Consider the following 21,921-nt stretch of genomic DNA (forward strand, 5'->3'; position numbering starts at 1 on the left):
AATTTATCACTATTTAATAAAATACATTTTAAAATGAAAGTCCAAAGATTTAAAATTCTCCGAATTTAGAATTAATTCAAACAAATCCAAATCATTTGTTACAAAGAATTTGAAAATCATGACTTATAATCTATGAATCCAGACGCACCTCCAAAGTAAATGCATTTATATAGATTTAAAATTATATGTATTTAAAAATATAAGAGTGACAGATGCTAATCAAAAATAGGTTTTTTAGTGTTTATAAATCATTCAAACTCTGTATTTGCAATCAATGTGAGACGTAAGCCTATAACATTAGTCGCCTTAGAAGAAGGACATGGACAGGCACATAGAATTATAATTACCCATCACGATGCCAAATGATATGACGTGCGACGCGGTTGGCGCCTCGTTGTAGAGATATTGTCTACTCTGACTTTATATAAATTTCACGATTTTGTTCTTATAAAAACGTTTCACTAGAAAGGCGAGATGTTAGGCTTATAAGTCACTCAAGCTAGCCCATTGTTTGCAATAAATATAGTATGGGACAAAATGTATAAAACCCCCCTGTGTTTTAGAAAGTATGCAAAAAACATTCCTCTGTTTTCAGAATAGGCTAAAAACCCTCTCCTGTTTTATTTTAATCAGCAAAAAACCCACATTCTGTTAGCAATTAATAGGAAGTAGAGGAGACGCGCGTCTACTGCGTTTCATAGTCATTTTTTAAAATTATTTGTTAACTGTTAAATTTAAAATTATTTTAATTAATTAAAATATATATTTAATTATAATAATTATCATTATAATTATTCTTAATCAGTTAAAATATTTAATAATTGTAATTATTTAAAATATTCTTAATTAACTAAAATATATTTTAATTAATATAATTAAAATTAATTAAAAAATTAAAAAAATTCAGAAGGCGAGCGATTGGTGGCGGCCGGCGATCGAAAAATCGAGATCTATGCATAGAGTTGATGAAAATCGGTGGGAGGGGGCTCATTCGATTCGCAAGGAAGAGGCGAAGTGATTGGTGGTGGTCCGCGACCGTGGGTCGCTCCAGTGACGGAGAACCGTTAGCAGAAAGCTTCGGTGGTCGTGGTGGTAGCCCAACGTCTATAATTGATGAAATCCTAAATTATTTGAGGGGAAATGTTTGCATCATGAAGGGGAGTCGAATGATATATGTGGCGCTCGATGACTCATCGTGACGCCACCAAAATTTTAGAGAGAATGTGGAGGCGAAATGTTGGGCGAACCAACAGATTTCAAGGGTGCCATGACGGCGTGTGCGGAGAAATTTCATGACATGGGCATTATGGCTGGACCTGTCGTGAGACGGCGAGTCCGGAGAAATTTCATGACATGGGCACTATGGCTGGACCGGTCGTGATACGGCGAGTCGAACGGTGGTAGTTGTGACGGGAGATGCTCAAGCGTTCTCCGACCGCCAGCCGATGGCAGTGGGGGAAAGGGGTGGGGCGTGGGTAGTTATTATATATATATATATATAATATTTATTAATTTTAAGTTAGTTTTTAAAAATCTAACGGTTAAAATGAATTGATTAAATCTAACGATCAGTATTTGATCAAAAAATATTCAACGATCATAAAATAAGAAATAATATATACTAAGTAAGGGTATAACGGTTATTTTTTAAAAAATTAACATTGTTAATTGAATTTAATAGAGAGGAAACGATTGAGCTGAGTTTTACAAAATACAAGGGGGCTTTTAGCTTATTCTCATAACAAGAGGGTTTTTTTTGCAAATTTTTTAAAATATAGGGGGATTTTATGCATTTTGTCCATATAGTGTGCCTACATCATTATAGAACTTCACACATCAAACTTTTTTAGAATAATAATAATAATAGTAGTAGTAAGGGTTAATTACACTTAGGCCCCATCATAAAATGCAAAATTACATACACCCTGTCAAAAAAATTTGAAATTGTATCTGCATCGCCTCCAAAAATTCTTCATTTACAACTGCAGCATTTTTGTTAGGGTTTTAATAGAAAATGCTTACCTCACAAAAAAGATCCATAAATTTCTAATTTTATACTTAATTCATTTAGCATTCCTTATAAATTATCGATAATATAACTAATTTTTTCATTTATCAACAACTATTTTTTATCAAATAAATTAATTCAAAAATAATATTTTATTACAACTACACTATTTAGACTTTATATATAATACATTACTCCATCACAAGTGTAAAGTAATTTTACGATATCTTCGCTGATACAGTTGTAAACGTAAAATTATCAAACAGGACGTAATTATAATTTAAATTTTTTTACATAAAAGTCAAAATTTATATCTTTAGAGGGTTTAAATGTAATGAACCCTAATAACAATAATAATTGATATATTTTTTTCTTGACTAAAAGCTAGCTTGTGAAACATAGAAGAGTTTGACCAAAATTCAAGTGTGAGTAGAAAACATAGTGATAAAATAATAGAAAAGTTGAACTCTTCCAGCTATCGTATCATTACAGATGCAGTTATTTTCGTGGACAATAATAAAAATTGAATTTTGAATTCTTGAATTCCCCACCAATCAGAAATGTGTTGACCACATGAACCACCACATGCTATCAATAATGTTTTGCAACTTTCATCCAAGTGGGAAACATATGTTGGTGCCTATACATAACTCAATTTTGCATTTTCTCTAAGTAAAAATCCATCACCTTAATTTACTATTTTGCCAAAACCCCCCACAAGCACCAAATCCTGTTACTATAGGATTGCTGGAAAGTATTAGAAAAAAAAAAAAAAAAAAAAAGAGAATATTATAAATGACTATGACTTCAACATTATTATAAATTAGGAAAATAATATTTTTTTATCTCATAATTTAGGATCTTTTCACTTTTTATCTCATTTGTTACGAAGTTCTCACTTTTGGTCCCTTAACTTTCAAAAAGCAACATTTTTTTGTCCCATGGTACCTTTTCATTAGATATTTAACAAAAAAGACCACGTGGGGCTCATTAAGTGTTGGGACCAACAATGTTATTTTTTGAAAGTTATGGGACCAAAAATAAGAATTTCGTAACCGTTATAACCAAAATATTTAATAATGGTCTTTAACTATAGCTAATATTTTGATCTCATTTACAAAAACAACGGTTGATAGCTTTTTGTATATACATACACGTATATATACATAATTAATTTGTATTTGCATGAGTTTGTCCATATTAATCATTTGATTGGGGGGTTAACGAATTAAACAGCTCCACATATGCATAAATCAGGTGTTTTACGACTCAGGCATAAGATTTTTTTATAAAAGTCTTGTATTCGAGTCTTAAATATGTACGTGCATTGAATGCTCAAGTATTGGAGAAAACATAAATCATGTGGCGAGCATTTCTGGACTCCACATTTTAAATTCTACATCCCATACTTCAGCTTTTCACAATTCAATTGATTTATTACCCTAATTATAAGGAATTCTTGATGTTGGATTTATACCAAAAAGGTTATAATCATGCGCGTTTTATTTTAAAGAAAAATATAAACAACCCAATACATTATCTGAATTCATGATTTTTTTTTGTTTAGTATGACTCCCATTATCACATATATCGAATTATAAGTTGGCCGCTACATATGACTTAGAAAAAAAAATCAATAAATGGATTACACATATCAATCATTAATTATATAAATGACACTAACACTCTATAAAATTAGGTAAAAAATACATAAATACTCTCTATTTTTTTGTAAAATTACAGCTATACTCATGAGAGCTACATATAATATTTTTCAGAAAGTGTGTAAATTTTGCTTTTAAATAAGAATTATAGTGGCAATTACAATTATAATCTCAGAAATTTGTAACTGTAATTTTACAAAAAAAAAAAAACAAAATAAAAGAAATAGCGTAAATGTATCTTGACACAATTTGAGTATATGTCAATTTAATTTACCCTATTAATTAGTTACTGGCACAAAGTCCAAGTTCTTGACAGCTTACCTCTAAGAAAAAAAATAAATACATATATATATATATATATGTGAATACTTAATTGCATTTATGGCTCAAATATTATAAAATTTTGATGCATTAATTGGAGAAGGTGGCTCACATATATTTAACTCACATTTGAAATTCGATATTCCCAACTCTTTAATTAATTAAAATGCATTAATGAGTTCGTGCTTCCAAAGTTGTCTTTAAATTAATATATATATATATATATATATATATATATATCACATCAAACTTCTGTCGATCTCTACTAATTCTTTAAATGATACACAGCCTACGAGTAAAACAAACCACACAATCATTGCACTGTCTGTTGTGAGATTTCACAAATTTAAAGAGGACCTGAGAATTATATAAATATATTGTCATTTTATGTGAGAAAATTAATTTAAATTTAGGACAATAAATAAAAATGGGACCATAAAAATGATGGGGTTTAACATTATCTCCAAAAGCAGACAATAAACGAAGAAAACAGGTTTCTGTAGTAATTAAGAGGGTGGGGAAAGAAACAATCGTCAAGTTACATATATCTATAGAAGAGAACATGGGGGTACGTAGGTTGATGCAGAACACCAACAAATGACATAAATGCTTAAATTTTTGTTTGTGTTTTAAGAGGTTGTTGTTTGGTCAATTTATGCTAGTCGTGTTGTTAAGAATGTTGCTTGTTTTTCACCCACAGTTTTCTCATATTTCAGAGGATTATATATATTTCATTATATAAATTAGTAATTTAGTTTATTCGTCGCGCTTATTTTTAAAAAAGTTTTTCATTTTGCACTTGTTGGAAATTCGACTGTCGACTAATAGAAAATATTCAGAAGGAAGGAGGGATAGCAATTGCATATGAAGGATTGATGCGCGGTAGAAAGATTTGGAATCGTGTTGCATTAGGATTGATTTTTGAATTCGAGATTGTTGAATCTTGAGTATTTATAGGTCCATAATATCTGTATTTATGAGAATTCACGTGTCGAAGTCTCCACCATTTGAGTGTTGAATGTTTACCGGTTGTGAATACTGATCATCACTCGATCTTGATTCAAATAAAAATACACAAATCTTTGATCCTAGTTTGGGCATTTGAAATTCTGTGGAGGGTATTTTTGTCTTTTAAATGCCTTTCTTGTGGATCCCCATCAAGCATGATTCGACTTTGTATTGCTGACAATGTTCTGTAGTTCCTTTAACCCATAGCCGAAATAAATGTTGTTCTCCTTCTAGTTGTATTTTTGTATTTATATAAATTATTTACCAGTTATATTTATATTTTTTGTTATATGATTTTTATAGGATATTCATATTTGAGCAATGTATCCCAATCAAAATTAAGATTTACGTATAGCAATATTTGTGTTAAGAGATATTAGATCTCATTTTTAACAGTTTAAATTTTTAAATAAAGTGGTCATTCAACACAGTATAAAACTAAGCCCAAACAAGAAGTTTTAGGTACAAATCTCACCCCACCCCAGCCCCCTTATTTATGAAAAAAAAAAGAGTTTCACGTCAAAATTTGACAAAAAGAACCCAACGTGTACATCAGGGGACGTGTTAGACATACACTAGAAGATATATCATTTTTTTATGGTTAATTATCATAGTTAAAAGTAAACGTGGTAAATGTTAATTACCAACAGATGGGGAAATAATATTTTTAGTCTCGTAAGTTAGACCTATGTAACTTTTGGTCTCATTTGTTATGGGCTTAGCTTTTTTAATCCCGTTACTTACAAAAATTAGCAATTTTTAGTCCTCATGCACTTTTCCATCCACAATTTAACGATGTAGGTCATGTGCCTAGCACGTTGCCGTTAAGTACTTTTGATTGGAGGAAAAATTAGCCCTTTCTTCAGTAGTAGCATATGAGTGTTTCATTTGACCTATTTGATTCACTTGTAGAAAATATAATATTGTGTTGCTTCTACTAAGCTTCAACTTATAAAAATAAGGAAGGATATGATTCAATTTTTTTGCGAGAGAAGAGAGAACTCGCTATGTCAGAATTCTTAAATCATGGTGATTTACGGTGTCCGGAATAACTCATTTTATTTTTATAAAACAATATTAAATATTAATTGATTTTTGAGTGAAATAGTTAAATTTCCGACAGTCTGATATCCATATATATGTGCATGCATTACAGCTTTCCGGTAGTAATTTCTTGTAGGTATGCATGCAGCAGTTGTATAGAAAGATGTAAATTGCCCATATCAGGAGAAAACAAAAACTGAGCACAACCAGGAAACAAAATTATGGGGCTTCCCCAACAATGTTTAGGTTGTTGTCTCTCTCATTGGTGTGGAAATTAGCAATTTTTGTCCAAACTAAGGATGAAATAAAGGCAAGAGGCAAAAGGAATAAAAAGAGACAAGTATATATATATATATACACAGAGGTACGTAGCAGCACGCCAAGATACACAACTGGGATTCCAATAGATTCTGCATGCGTGAGGTCAAAGGCTGGCAAACCCCTCCCACATTCTTGATTACACCCTAAAAGTCCCCACCACCAACAAATTGCTGAATTTTACATTGTAAAAAATGGCTTAATAATTATGGAAATAAATTCACGTTGAGTTAATTAGTAAGTAAAAAATTTTTGTTATTAATTTAAAATATTAATACAAGAAATTTACTTTTTGGTAATGAAAAAAATTTTTACTGATAAATTTAGCGACGAATTGTTTACTTGTTAGCATCAGTTTTTTTTTGTAGCTATTGAGCTATTTTCTTGTAGTGTTAAGGTGAATTCTTGTCGACGATTAGGGTCTGATACCTTAGAGTACTTATACAGTTCTTTTGAGTTTAACTCTTTCATTCCCGCTCCGCAACAGAATTAGTTTTATGTCCAATATAGGTTAGAAACTAAAAGGCCCCCACTACCAACAAATTGTTGGTTAATTAGAGGTACAGGACCTGAATTTTAAAGCGAATTCTTGTCGATGTTCATCATCAATAGGGTTTACTGTAAAAAAATATTATTGACTACAACATTAATAATTATGGCTAATAATTATGATAAATAACTATTATTAATCATGATTAATTAAAACAATACAACAAATTAGCTTTCTCATCATAAAAAAATTATTTGTCATAGTTAAGAGTCATGATAAAAATATTTATCATGACTTTTTTACACTCTCGCAAAAACCCCGACCAACAATCGTTGCGTGACTGTGCTTAATAACTATTTGTTACAGATATTTATTATTAACTATGATAATTAACCATAGTTAAGTGTTATATTTCTTGTAGTTTTTTGAAACCTTAGAATTGTAGTTATTGTAAGTGGTTTAACTCTTTCGCCTCGTCTCAAACAGAATTAATTTTTAATATAAAATGAGGACACACCCCCTAAAAGAATAAATAAAAAGCAGAAATTAAAAAGTCGGCACCAAACCCAAAATTGCCTTATCAACAGAACCACCCTAGATTTAATTACAAGAATTCACAAAATTTAAAAGAAACTTGACCTAAAAGATTATAAAGTGGGGATGACTTAAATCCAAATAAATGTTCTTGAATGAGAAGTTGGAACTACCTAAAGTCCACAAAAGGGCACCAAGCTTTTCCACTTTAAAAAGTTATTTTTTTTTTATTTAAGTTTGAATTATTTATATATATATATATATATATGACTTGTTTTCTAATAAGTTTTATGTTTAATTTATAGCTGTTGGTTGTATAAATTTAATTCTTGATATCTGATTTAATGAATTGTATAATTGATTAGATGCTTCTAAAAAAAAAATTAACTAACACATATATGCCTATCCGTTTTGGGAATTAGATCGATTTCTATCATCAGAATGTTAGTGCATGCACATACAAGTATTGCATTCACATGTAAATTACAAGGTTGATTAAATTTAAATTCTTACAAAAACATAATACGGAAAAGTGAATTATTTCTGACAATATGAATAATCATTAAAAATCAATATTATTTACTACATTTATAAAATTAATGCGAAAATTTACGTTTTGTATACGTTTAATCAACATTTGTCATGATTTTGGCTATAACCAAAACATTTGTCATAATTTTATCTAACGTTAATATTTAGTCTTGAATGCAAAAACGTCGTCTGATGACTTAACCGTAATTTATTAGTATCCACCACTCACTTTTATTTTTCGCCATAAAATAATTAATTACGATAAAGAATTATATTTTTTCTTGTGTAATGATATCGGTATTTCACATCATTGTGTCATTACATTTAATGACTTATAAATTATACCCCATCTGAGTACCTATCCAACATGGTGCACGGAAATTTCATTTTTCCCAGAAAAGAGAGATAAATATGGGTTGTTTTGCTGCGTCTGTCTGTCGTGGAAGATTCATTGCAACATTTATTTTGCAAGGATTTTCTTAATTATCCATCGCAAATTTTCGCACTAACAAATTATGGCAATAGTTAAAAAAAAATTAGAAAGGATATTTAGCAAAGAATAAGAATTTTAACTACTTTTTTTTATTTTAAAGATTAGAAATGAAATTTCTTTTGCTATAAACAGAAAAAAATTTAATATTGCGAAACTTCATAGCTGGTCTTAGCAAAAAAAATACAAATCAAATTCTAAAATCAATTGTTCTTGCTAAATTCATTACTGACAGAAATTAGCAACGAATTTTAATATTTTACAAAAAAAAATTGTGTTATTGCTAATAATATTATTTATTGTAGTGTCATCAGAATTATTATTAATTTTTTTAATAGAATGCAAGGCCTAGTTTGCCAAACAAATAAAATTCTAGCATAATAGCTACATTCTTGAAAGATGGCAGCCTTTGATATTTGAGACTAGCATTTAGTGAAACCATGCAATAGTCAAAGAATTTTGAATTTTTCCCAATACCAAGAAGAAATAATTAGACCTCAAAAAGTCGCGTTTTTAATATATATATATACAAATATATGTAAATTCTACAAAAAAAAAATAATATTTAATCATAGTTAATTGTCATAGTTAAAACTTAACAGTCGTTGTAAAAAGTCATGGACACAACCACGTGATGATTATTGACCGTGGTTTTTGCGAGTGTAGCTAATAAATTCGTCATGGTTAAAAATCATGTCAAAAAATATGTCATAACTCATAGTCCTGCCAAAAGTAATTTTCTTGGTGAATAAGTTGAGTTTTTCATCGATTTTATTAAATTGTGGGTAATAATAGTTATTTACCATGCCTTTAATCCATTAAAACTTAATTAAATACAACTCCTTATGTGTGTGTTTGATTCAATAATTCTGAAAGCGTACTTCACAAACCAATCAAATCAACTACAAAAAGCAAGGGAAAATTAAATGGGTCTCCCAAAAATTTGTCATATTTATAAATACTCCTTATTTGAAAAATTACAAATACTCTAAAAAAGTAATGACGGTCTAATAAATATCTCTCGGGACAGTTCACTATAAAAAATATTTGTTGGACGGTCTTTAATTTAAAAAAAAAATTATTTGCGATTGTTTAAATAATAAAAAAATATAGATGATTATGCAAAATTTAAAAAAAGCCTCTTGTAATTTATGAAGGAAAGCAATTGTAGCTAGTCATAGAGCATGAATAGGGGTTTGCATATACCAATGTTGTCGATTTGAAGTGAAGGTAGAGACACATTTTCCCAATGAAAACAAATGCCTTTTGCCACTGGGAAAAGACGAAGAAATTATTTCACTACTACCAGTGCATGCTGCTGCTTCCATACTTAGTTTAAATTTCAGTGCTTTTGAGATGTAATAATGTATTTATATTATATTCTTTTTGCCAGTTTCCATTCTCTTTCTATTCTTCTTATGTATATATATATATACATATGTGTGGCACATGTTTCATTTCAAACTCCTATAGAAGATTCCAACCCATAATTTGTTCATGGTTTATTTTATTGTGGGACATGAGATGGAACACATGGGACTCACCCATGTTGTTAGAAAAATATCCTCAAAACGATTAAAATATGTCCGAAGAAGGGAGGAAAAAAGAAATTGAAAGTATTGAAGATGAAATATATATATGAGAGGTCATTTGAAGTGGATTTTGTTGAAATGTAGAGTACTTGATCATTTGTAATATTTTATAGGTATTCTAATATGAATAGTTGATAGGTAATATTCTTTTGTTGTAATTCGCTTAAATAGTCCTAGTAAAATCTAATTCTAATCAACCATGGACGAAACCTTAAACTCGTAACAGTTTTAAATAATAAATAAACACATGAAAAATTTTAATTGTATATATGTTCATGTATATTCTATGTATATCATTTGTAAATGTAGTTACTAATGAACGAAAGATCACCAGTTGTTGTGACCGATAGTTAAGGCCGAACGTCGCTATTAAAATTTTTGCCAAGGTATTTGATGGGGTTAAACATACGTCCTAACCTCTACGTACGTCAATTTCTACACATGATTAGACAATTATATAGACCTTAGCCGGCACACATTTCGTAGACGCAATCCTTCCTGATGCGTATGTGGATACCATCTCCACTTTTCCATGTATAGCAAAGGAAAACAAGTGTAAGAATATAGTTTGCAGAGAAACTCACTTTTGGCAATCTGATCATCAACACTCTACTCAATTTGTTTGAGATCTCAGTCTTACCTAAAAGATTTATATGTATATATATATGAAGTGAAAATGTTCTCAGTTTGTGAGTTGTGTGTAAGCAACAACTAAGAAAGGCAGGGAACATATATATACATACAAGTAGTAGTAGTTGAAGAGCAAACATGTAAGTAGGAGTGCAGCTAAATGAATATATGTCCACCAACCCAACATTGAGAGGGCATTAATGCTGATTCAGTTCTTTGAGGCTGACTACACATCAAATTGTATTTTTTTGGAACTTGTATTTCCATAAATGATCACTCTCTTCTATTTCATCAACAAGTAGGTATACATACAAACATACATATATATATATATATGGATAAATTACATTGATATATATAGATATTCCCATTTGTTAGGTTAAATTACGAAAACATCCCCTATCTTTTGTAAATTTATGTCTACATCCCCTTAGGATTGTTAGTATAATATTTTTCGGGAGGAGCTTGTGTAGTCTTTGCCTTTGAACGGGGAGTGTAGTTGTAATTATAACTCTTACTTTAGGGGATTTAGCTATAATTTTACAAAAGACAGGAGGAGTCGTGTACTTTGGTCTAACTTTAAAAGGTGTCAATGTAATTTATCCTCATTGTGTACACTAGCAGTACACGGCATGGTCGATGTGTGTGCAAAAAAATTTAAACATTATAAATAATTAATTTCTTTTATTGATGGGTTGGTTATCAATTATGGGATAATGGCATCAAAATATAAAATGTGCTTAAAGTTGAAGGGTGTTTTAATAAACTCATTAAAAGGCAAATTCGTTCAAAAATTGGTATAAAATCAGGGTTCTATTTTATGATGCAGATATACTTAAAACTTATATATTCTTAACACGTTCAGTGATCTACTCATGTATTTTTCTTTTTCTAAAATATTTTAGGATATAAAGCTCCTTTGCAAAAATGAGCGGAAGTAATATTCGAACTCAAAACCTCTGACTAAAATGATCGGATTCAAAAAATCATATTAAATTACAAATTGATAATTTAAAGATTAAAATGATTTAATGGAGAAATCACTGGAAAAATTATAATTTCCTAATTGTGGTTTATTGTTAATTTTTTTGTCTCATTTGGAAGCACTAAAAAAATATAGTTTCCTTCTATGGTTAATTACTATTGTTAGAAGAAGAAAATTATGTCAAATATAAACTAACTACGGCTTCACGACGATTATGGATCGTTGTTTCTACAAGTATAGCTAAAATTTTAATCATGAAAAATATTTAAATGGAATTATATTGATGTTTAATTGGTTGTGGGATATCAAAACCAAATGTCTGATCAACTAATTAACTTAACTAAAAACATATTACTAAAGTTAATATCTTACAACCAAATTTCACACTAACCGAATCACAGGAAAATTACTTGTCTTCAAGAAATAAAACACCCCTTATCAAGTGCTTCAGGTACAGTGATACTTCTTCCAAGATAAGATGGTTATTGTTCGTTCAGTGTAGCACTTATACTGGTGAACACCTTGAACAACACACAGTAGCCGTTTACCGAAACTAAAGCTAAAACTTTGGAAATTAAAGAAAATCCGAGAGCTAGAGAGAAAAGAGAGAACTTGGTTGTTGTTGGTTTGAGGTGTGTTTGAAAATGAAAAATGAAGCACCCTTTTATAGGCATTCATCTGGACATTAAACTTCCAGTGGTAACCTTAAAAAATCGTCGGAAACCAACATGCCGAAAACCACCAAAAATGGCTGGTAGCAGTCGGTAGTTATAAAACGGCCAGTCAACCATTTTAAATGAGATTTTAAAATTATTTTGCCTGAAGAAAGGCTATTTTTGTTCATGTCCGGTTAAATTCAAATGTTTCTGCTGCAAAAAGATATATCCTAAAATTGAGATATTCGTCCTAACGCCCGCACCCATGCCGGAATCCAAATCTGAGGCAAGCAATTACATCCGCGTGTGGGACAACTCCATGTCCACTCAAGTCTCCATAATATTTCAAACACAACTTGGACTTGAACAGTTGAACTTAATATAAGGAGTTTATATTTGTTATAAACTTCCAATGTGAGAACAACTTGAGTGTATGAACATTCACCCCACATCTACCTTATATACATATCAATTCCCTTTTGATTCCGCATTATCTTCCTATGTGGAATATCCACATCTCTTAATTTTTACTTCTAATCTATGGATTTTAACATGTAATTTTTTTTTAAATTACAACATTCCCTCACAAATGCATAGATTTGAACTTAAGTTCTTGTAGCTTGCTTTCAACAATGGTATCTTCCGGTTTGAATTAGTGTCTAAGTTATCTAACGTCAGCTATCACCCGGTCAAATAGAATTAAGCCTTGAATTTGAACCTATGAGTGTGACAACGTCTGCAGTAAGAACAAACCATCGACTTTGTGTTGACCTTTAAGGTTGACACTTAGGCTATGTGTCCAGATTCTATTCATAAATGCTTTTAGGAATAACTCAATTTCTTAGTTGCGGCCAAACAATTGGATTCACTTAGTTGGGTGTCTCTATGGATGCACTGCTAGTATCTTGTAATAGACTTGGCCCCATTCAAAGTTAAACTCTTAATATACTTGCAGTATAAACACCTTCCAAAATTATAGGTGATACCCTATTTTTGTCTATTTTTTATTCTCTGACATATCCTATGACTTGTTAATACCACATTAAACCTTCTTTGTGGGATCTCTATTTAGAAGATTGGGTTGCTATTATAGATATATTATTGAAGGATTTTCAGTCCCATCCCCAATTTGAATTTTGTACTTGAGACAAATCTAATCCTTTCGTCAAAGGATCAACCACATTGTCCTTTATTCCCACAAATCAATACCTGTAACTCTATCTGACACTAATGCCCTTATAGACTTTAGTCTAATTTGGATGTATCTTTTGGTCTTTTGATTGTATTTGCGACTCCAAATATTTGCAATTGTGGTTTGACTATCATAATGTATATCAATAAGTGGAAGAGATTGAATTACAATAGAAAGTTGTGATAACAACCCATAACCATTCTGCCTCGGTACCAGTCATTTCCAACGCATGTAACTCGATTTCAAAAATAGACCTGGTTATCAAAATATGTTTTGCAAACTTCTAAGAGATTGCATCCCCACAACACCCATTACTACTGGAATTTTTGGCTATCCAGCTAACACCACTATATCCCTCAAGAACAGTAGTAAATTTGATATAACGTATGACCAATGATACCACGCCCTTTAGGTACCTTAGTATCCTTATCCAAATCACAACACGATTATAAATTATTACTTCTACAAGCAAGGCCAAAATATTAGTCATAATTAAAAATTACAACAAATATTTTGACAATAATTAAAATCATGGCAACTATTCATTAACCATGATAAAAAAAAACTTAATTTTTTGTACCAATCATATTTGATTGTTCTTAATAGTATTGATTTAAAATATTTAATGATCACTATAATATTGGGAATAATTCATTTTTCTATAGTGTTTGGCCATGGGATTAAGTAGGCTAAACCTACTTTTCAAGTGCAAATTCGATTTTTAACATCGTTTGGCCCTTTTTTAGAATCACCTCTTGGATTAAGTTATGATCAAAATATTGCTAATGTTTTGGCGTCGTTTACAAAACGATTAATAATTGTTGTGTGGCAATAATTAATTAATTAATATTACAAATTTTAATTATATTAAATTAACCATGATCCAAAGTCAGAAGAAAAAATCATTAAAAAATTTGACATAAATTAAATTGTTGGGTGTTACAGTGAATTGTGCGATCTGACGTGGAATTCAACTACCGAACACTTGGGGACCAGTAAGTCCCTTTTCTACCACAGACAACTATGTATTGTACCCTATGTGGTTGCTAATGTTTTCATTTCCACATCTCCAAGAAATACTCTTTTATCTTTTACGATCAAGTGACTAATGAATTATTTTATTTTATTTTTTTTGTTTTATTGAACCGAAACAATAGATATCGAAATTAAATTAAAAATTAAAAAACTCTTCTTCAATATTTTGAAAACATGAATTTGAAGTAAAATATTTTATTATTAAATAACTCTCGTAGTAGAGTTTGTGGCTATTTAAAAGGACAAAATCCTCACATTTGAATAATAACTTGATAAAATATCAGATCCAAAATAATAATTATAAAAAATATATAATTAACTAAAATCAACCAAAATAAAAATATTTAAAGAAATGTGTAGACAGCGGTCGAAACAGTAGACTCTCATGACAATAATAAGAGGGCTAGATTCTTCTCCAAAAGATGATCGAAAAGATAGGCAGACCATTCCGTAACTTCTCATAAATCGAAAGTTATGATCTTTGAAATTCTACTGTCAAACCACACAACGTAAAACAGTACACTTTCAATTTTTGGTTATCCAAACGCTTCCAAAATATATCCGCCTCTTATTCTACATCATTTTTTCTATTTGTTTATTGGATAAATTTTGTCGGGATCATCCCAAGTTTTTTAATTATTACTCGCGGTATTGTATCGTCTGATGAATGTCAAGAATAAAAGGTTATGGAAATTATTAGCTTCTCAAGCTTCTAGTCTGCAATCAATGTAGGACACATATCAGCATCAATTGTGAACATAAACTTTAGGAGCGTCAAAAATATTGAATTGATATTACAAAAAAATTGATTTTTTCCCCCGATATTACAACAAGCTATGACTTAAAATCATGATAAATCAATATTATTTATCATCATCAAACAAAAGCAAAAGTTAATAAACATTTTTCATTATTTTAGCAATAGCCGAAACATTTGCTATGAATTTTAACCATAACTAATGTTTTAACATCATTTACGAAACCAACGATTAATTGCGATGCTTACCCCGATCAATTTGTATTCGACATAATTTTTTATTTTTTTTTACTTTCCACTCATGACCCCTGTAACAAGCTACACCAAGAAATTTAGAACAATTAGTTCATTAGGACCATCGCCGTATAATCATGATGCTGCTTTCTATCATAAAAATTAATCATAACAAAATATTATATTTCTTTTAGTGTCGAATTTTTTTAATTAATTACAAGAAAAAAAAGTTAATATTTATTTGAGCTGCAGTCTAATTTAGGTGGAGGACCGAAGCTGAAGTTGTGCTTGGATAATTTCAATTTGGCTCACCCTAGAATTATAGTACGTACTTTCCTTATACCAAAAGTTTTGTTTAATTTTACATTATCTTCAATTATTTGTACTTTCCTTTATACCAAAAGTTTTGTTTAAATATTTTACATTATTTTCGATTATTTGTACTTTCCTTGTACCAAAGATTTTGCATAATTTTACATTATTTCCCATATAAATAATGCAGGTTGGGAGATACATATGCACAATTAGTATTCAGATTTCCATTTTCAGTAATTCAGCTGTTTAAAAACTTATAAGATATTGACAAATTTTTTATAAAAAAGGAGTTTGTATGATCAAAACTTAAAAGAGTGTTGGCTGAATTTATAAATTTTTCAAAATAACGTATAAGATATTTGAATGCTTATAAATTATATAAAATTATTTGGTATTTTTTTAAGGAGTTTATAAAATTTGAAAATTAAGATGATCAAGATTTTATAAGTTTTTTTTGAAAAAAAAGATTAACCTATTTTTTTTATAAGATCATTTAAGCTCTTTAATCTTAACATTCAATAGACAAAAATGCTCTCACAATTTTTTTGATATTTTATTTTTACCTTTTGTATAATTCACATTGTCCCCCGACGCACAAATATAAATTGGTATAATTTTAAATTCTAATAGTTTAATATTTTCTTTGATCATTATTACAGTATAAAGAGTCTATCATGCCAAATACTCGGTCATTTTATTTATCTAAATAATACTTTTTTATTCTTGAAATAAGATTAAATATCTTTAATTAAGCTCTTAAACATCTAATCATAAGACGCGAGAGTTTAAAATATGTTTTTCAAATAAATTTAGCTAAATACTCTCTAAGATCGTTGTTATAAACTTATAAAGTTCTTTAAAACTCGAAAGAAAATGCAATTTACCCTCCTGTCATTTGATAAATGAGTAAAAAAAACTTGTGAAAAACAAAATAGTTAATTACCCCCTGTGTTATGAAAATGAGCAAATTACAACCCTATCTAAATTAACTATTGGCAGGGGGATAATTTGCTTCACTTTTTGAAACACAAAGGGGTAATTTGCTAATTCTTTTTTTTTTATAGAGGGTATTTGCTTATTTCACATATCATAGGGGGTAAATTGTATTTAACCCTTTAAAACTCAGTAGGGAGTTTCCTACTTATTTTTTTTTTAAAAAAAAAGTAGCGGACCCCTTCAATTTTGATCATATCTTATAAAATTGCCATAATTAGTTACATGTTATAATTTTTTTAATTTTATTTTATCCAAATATTTTAAAAGTTTATTTTTAAAATAAAATTCCACAATTTATAAGTCAATAAAAATATTTTATAATACACCTTTGTAATTAATTATCTAATTATTACCCTAGTGAGAATTAATGGATGCTTGTGGGATCAATTCTTTTTACCTAATGATTGAAATGAAATGATGATAGTTGAATTTCAGCATCATAATTAAGCTTCAAAATCAAAGTAAAACACGAGATATCATTAACGGCAAAAGGAATACTTTCGATCAAATCGTTAATTACTCTTTTGACAATATTAGTACAAAAAGAAAGAAGAAGTAGAATAAAAGGAGATTAAGGAAGAAAACATATGGGACTGTATCATCATTACCTGACCATATAACCCACCATGTTCTTCTACGATTAATTTAACTTTTTTTTTTTTATAAACTAGTTAGTACCTCGTGGCAAAGTACCGAAAATTATATTTTTAACAAAATTTGTAAAATAGAATAAAAAACTATGAGTAATTTAAAATTTATAATATAGAAATAACTATTGGTGAAAAAGTATAAAATTTAATTTAATAAAAAAAGTTGAATTTGAAAAATATTAATAGATAAATTTGAATTTTGTTGCTTATTAATTTATTTTTTTTAAAAAATTAAATCTCTTGAATAAAGATAAATTATTATACAATTATCTAATCTTAAATAAGATAAAGGATAATTAACGAAATAAAAATTTGATAAATATTTTAGATAAAAATAAATAATATAAACTCATCTAAATTTTTATTTTTATTTTCTTTTAAAAAAAGGGTGCTTGTGTGGCAAAATTTATTGAATGACTTGATATATTAAGACATAAAACTTTGATTAAACATATTAATAATCTTAAATTAAAAAATACATTCAAAGAAATAAATAATAAATTATTATTAAAATGCTCAAATGAATAATTTATGATTGTGAGACCTCTGATCAATAACTTTTACAAATAGTAATCCCTATAATTAATTAAAATTAATAAATTCAATATTTTGACAACATAAAAATTCTTGTCAGTGAATAAATATAGCTAATGATAATATTGGAACTATCACTTGATTTGAAAGCCAATTATATAAAAAAATAAATAAACTATATTTATTATATTATTGATACACAATTTAAATAAAATGATCAATCACATACAGACATATTAGCGATATATATAATTAAATCTAATATACGAACAAATGTAATTAATACCATAATTGTCCCTATGCAGCTCTATTAATTTGGTTGGTCCACCAAATATTTTACCATAATTGTGATTCTCTTCTCCTTATAATCATTGATCGCTGAGATCTTGTTTTCTTCCAGAGTGTGTGTATTAATGAGAATCTGTTCTCTTGTTTCTCTCATTCACCCCTCCAAGCATGGGTAATTGTGAGCCCATCACAAGGGTGTTTTTGTAATTTCATCCGCATATACATACATATTGATCGAGTTATACAGTCATATTTGCTTGCTTGCTCCCCATTTAATATCGCGCCATGTCTTCTCCATTCCACATTCTCTGTTTTTCCATTAGCTCCAAGCCCTCTTCCCTCACCCCCCCCCACCCCCATTTCACACGCACTACACACACTGATTGTTAGTATCCAAACGCATTGATACGGATATATACGCATTTACATGCATAGATATACTTGTAGTATATATATAAATACAGAAAGAGAGAGAAAGGGCCCTGAAAGCTTGAAGGGGGCTGGGATATGGCGACTGGATGGATGAAGTCATTGCAATGCAAGTCAAAAGCATTAGACGACGTCGTTGTTCACAACCACCACCGCCACTCAAACCCTAAAAACCACCACCATCACCACCGCTCGTTGTCCAACTCCTCCAGCTGCAGAAACAGCTTTCAGAGTCTGAAAGACGTAGTGGAAACCACCAAAGAGTCCAAACCCAAGAAGCCGAAGCCATCAAAACCGCCTCAAGCGCCGCCGTTTAAACGACCCGTTTCAAGAAAGCCCGCACCCGGACCTGACCCGCATCCCACCATCAGAACCAGGCCGGGTACCGCCGAATCAATCTCTCCGTCGCTCGTGGAGCTTCCCGAAGGCCACCCGTCGCGTAATGTGGTGGAGATAATCTTCCACACCAGCTGGGGGGAGAAGAATTTCTCGGGTCAGGTGGAAATGGTGTTCAAGGTCCAGAATTTGACCAGGACGGTGACCCGGTTCGAGGAGTACCGTGAATTGGTGAAATCCCGGGCGAGCTGCGCAGCCAAGGGCGCCGACGGCAGCGAGGACCACGTGCGGTGCGTTGCAGATGGGAATGAGGTTATGAGGTTTTATTGCCTCGGAGCCACCACTAATGGAGGCGGCGCGTACGAGACCTGCGGCGGCGCGTGGTCATTTCACGGCGGTAAAGGGGCGGCTGTGTGTACGTTTTCGGGGAGTGGTGTGGCTCATGAGAATGCGGGTGGTGGGAGAGGGCGGAGGGCCATGCTGGTTTGCCGGGTCATAGCGGGTCGGGTTTGTAAGCAACTGGGGTTTGACTCGCTGCTTGAAGGGCGAATCGGGTACGACTCAGCTGGTGGGGATAACGGAGAATTGTTTGTATTTGACACCCGCTCGTTGTTACCGTGTTTCCTGATCATCTACAAATTGTAAAAGTAAACGGAGTTACGTTTCGGGCGTTTATCAACTCCAATTTTCTTCTATTTTTTTTTTTTTTTGTAATTTCTCTTCTTTTTTATTTTTTGGGTACTTTGCGACTATTTTTCTGGGCTGTAATTATAGAAAATTGGATTGATAAATGCTTCCTCCATTTTCTTGCACACAAAAAGATACGTTGAGTTCTGTGTTTGGCCGACCCTCTAAACTTTTCAAGATATTAGGAATTTACAAGTTTTTTTTAGAAGTAGTAGAAGTTTTTAATTTATTATTAAAATTTGAACAGATCGATCACTTTACTTATAAATTTGTCATTACTAACATATTATAAGCTCGAGAATTGCTCATTCAAAAGCCCAAATAGGAGCTTAATATACGCTATCAATACTTCTTAAATGATATTTTTCATACATGGATGCATATATGTATTAAATAAAAAGAATATAATATTATTTCGGAGTAAATCACATTGATATTCTATGAGGAGGAAAAATACAATTCTAGTCCTGTTATTCACGGATGTGATATTTTTCATCCTGTACGAATTAATTTTTTTAATTTATTCTGTAATTTTAAATTTTTGATAATTCTAGTCCTTTTCTATCAATTTGATGAAAAAATTGTATGTAATTTGTACACAAAGAATATTTCGGTCCTGTAATTTATAACTTAAGTGGTTGGCCTTTTTGGTCGTACACGCATTGATTTATAGGACTAAAATTGCAATTTCATTGGATCATGTATAAGTCACATGCAATTTTCCTATCAAATTGACCGAAAAAAGACTAAAATTTGCCAAAATTTTAAACTTACAAAACTAAATTGTAAAACTCAATTCATACGGGATTGAAAATGCCAACCCCTCTAATTTACATACTAGAATTGCAATTTTCCCCCATAAAGTTAGATTAAATTATACAAACACCTTCTATCGTTTGCAAAATTATAATTACTCCCATAAAATCATAGTTATAATAAAGTACACCTTCTATTCAATGATGAAACCTTTACATTAATTACACCAACACTCCCTCAAGTGATGTTGTTGTAATTTTACAAGGTGTTATATAGTTAAGCCTAATCTAATGCAATTTATGGTAGAAACAACAAATGAAAGTGACTAACCATCCACACATACATACATTTATATATATATATATAGTTGAAGATGACAAATCAAGTGTCTAATTCTATAATTATGTTCAGTTTAAGACAAGGTAGCCACCTTAGTTACAAACTGGCATTCTCCGACTTCAACAAAACAAACAGAAAACTTACTCATACTTTAATCATCAGCGCTTAATATAAAATCAAGAACATGTATCAAATGCATATGCATCCATCAGCTCTAGAGTTTTTCGCCCATGCCAAATATATTCGACAAAAACACAGAGTGTATAATGATAAAAAAGAAATAATTTAAGTGATAATATTATTAGTAATATCAGTAATTATATGGATCAAGTGATAAGAACTTTCGGATATTACATCGTCATTTTCTAAGCTTTGATGTAATTACCCGCATATGATTTAGGAAATTGCATTTAGTTAGTTCTTTGACGTTTGTTTCCGTCTAATAAACGGAATCCTCCATTAGTAAAAATTCACCAAATTTGGTTAGAAAGAATTCTTGTCTAATAAGTTAATAATAAGTCAATTGGGGATAAATATAGACTTTTTTTATTTTTTTTGCTAATATCCATAAATTTGGTGAATTTTAATAAACGTCGGGATCAATTTGTTAGACGAAAACAAACGTCAAATGTACTAAACATAATATCTCAAACTATGAGGGATTTACGTATAATTACACCGACTTTAGGGAGGGGTCGGCGTAATAATTCCTTACAATAATGAATTTTGTTATGATTTTAATAGTTACAATTATTTTATAAAATTGTCTCTATCAATAATTAGTAACACAAAATTATCACTAGCTAGAAATAATTAGTGATGTGTACAGTGACCATCTGGTGACAATAGATAATTATTGTCAAAATATATATATTTGTGGTGTCAAAATAACTTGTGAAGATCTTATAAAATGTTGGAGTATTTGACATAATAAGCTCTTCAAATTAAAATTATGACCAAAAACAACATCAAAATATTAGAATTTAAAATCAGATAAATAGATCATTTTGCTTTTGCGGTTAAAACGTAAATGATATGAAGGGTTAAAAATGTAATATTAACAAAATATCTTATAAGATATCTTATAATGCTAATTTAAGAG

General features: G+C 30.3%; 1 protein-coding gene across 1 annotated transcript; it reads left to right on the forward strand.

Moving 5' to 3' along the window:
- Window positions 1-18,375: 18,375 nt before the first annotated feature.
- Window positions 18,376-19,839, forward strand: LOC105164293 (sulfated surface-like glycoprotein). Its single transcript, XM_020694509.2, has one exon. It carries the CDS (start codon window positions 18,780-18,782, stop codon window positions 19,680-19,682), a length of 903 nt encoding a protein of 300 aa, XP_020550168.2. The 5' UTR covers window positions 18,376-18,779; the 3' UTR covers window positions 19,683-19,839.
- Window positions 19,840-21,921: the final 2,082 nt, after the last annotated feature.

This window comes from Sesamum indicum, linkage group LG6 (assembly GCF_026168435.1).
Source record: "Sesamum indicum cultivar Baizhima isolate 11 linkage group LG6, ASM2616843v1, whole genome shotgun sequence".
Classification (NCBI taxonomy): domain Eukaryota; kingdom Viridiplantae; phylum Streptophyta; class Magnoliopsida; order Lamiales; family Pedaliaceae; genus Sesamum; species Sesamum indicum.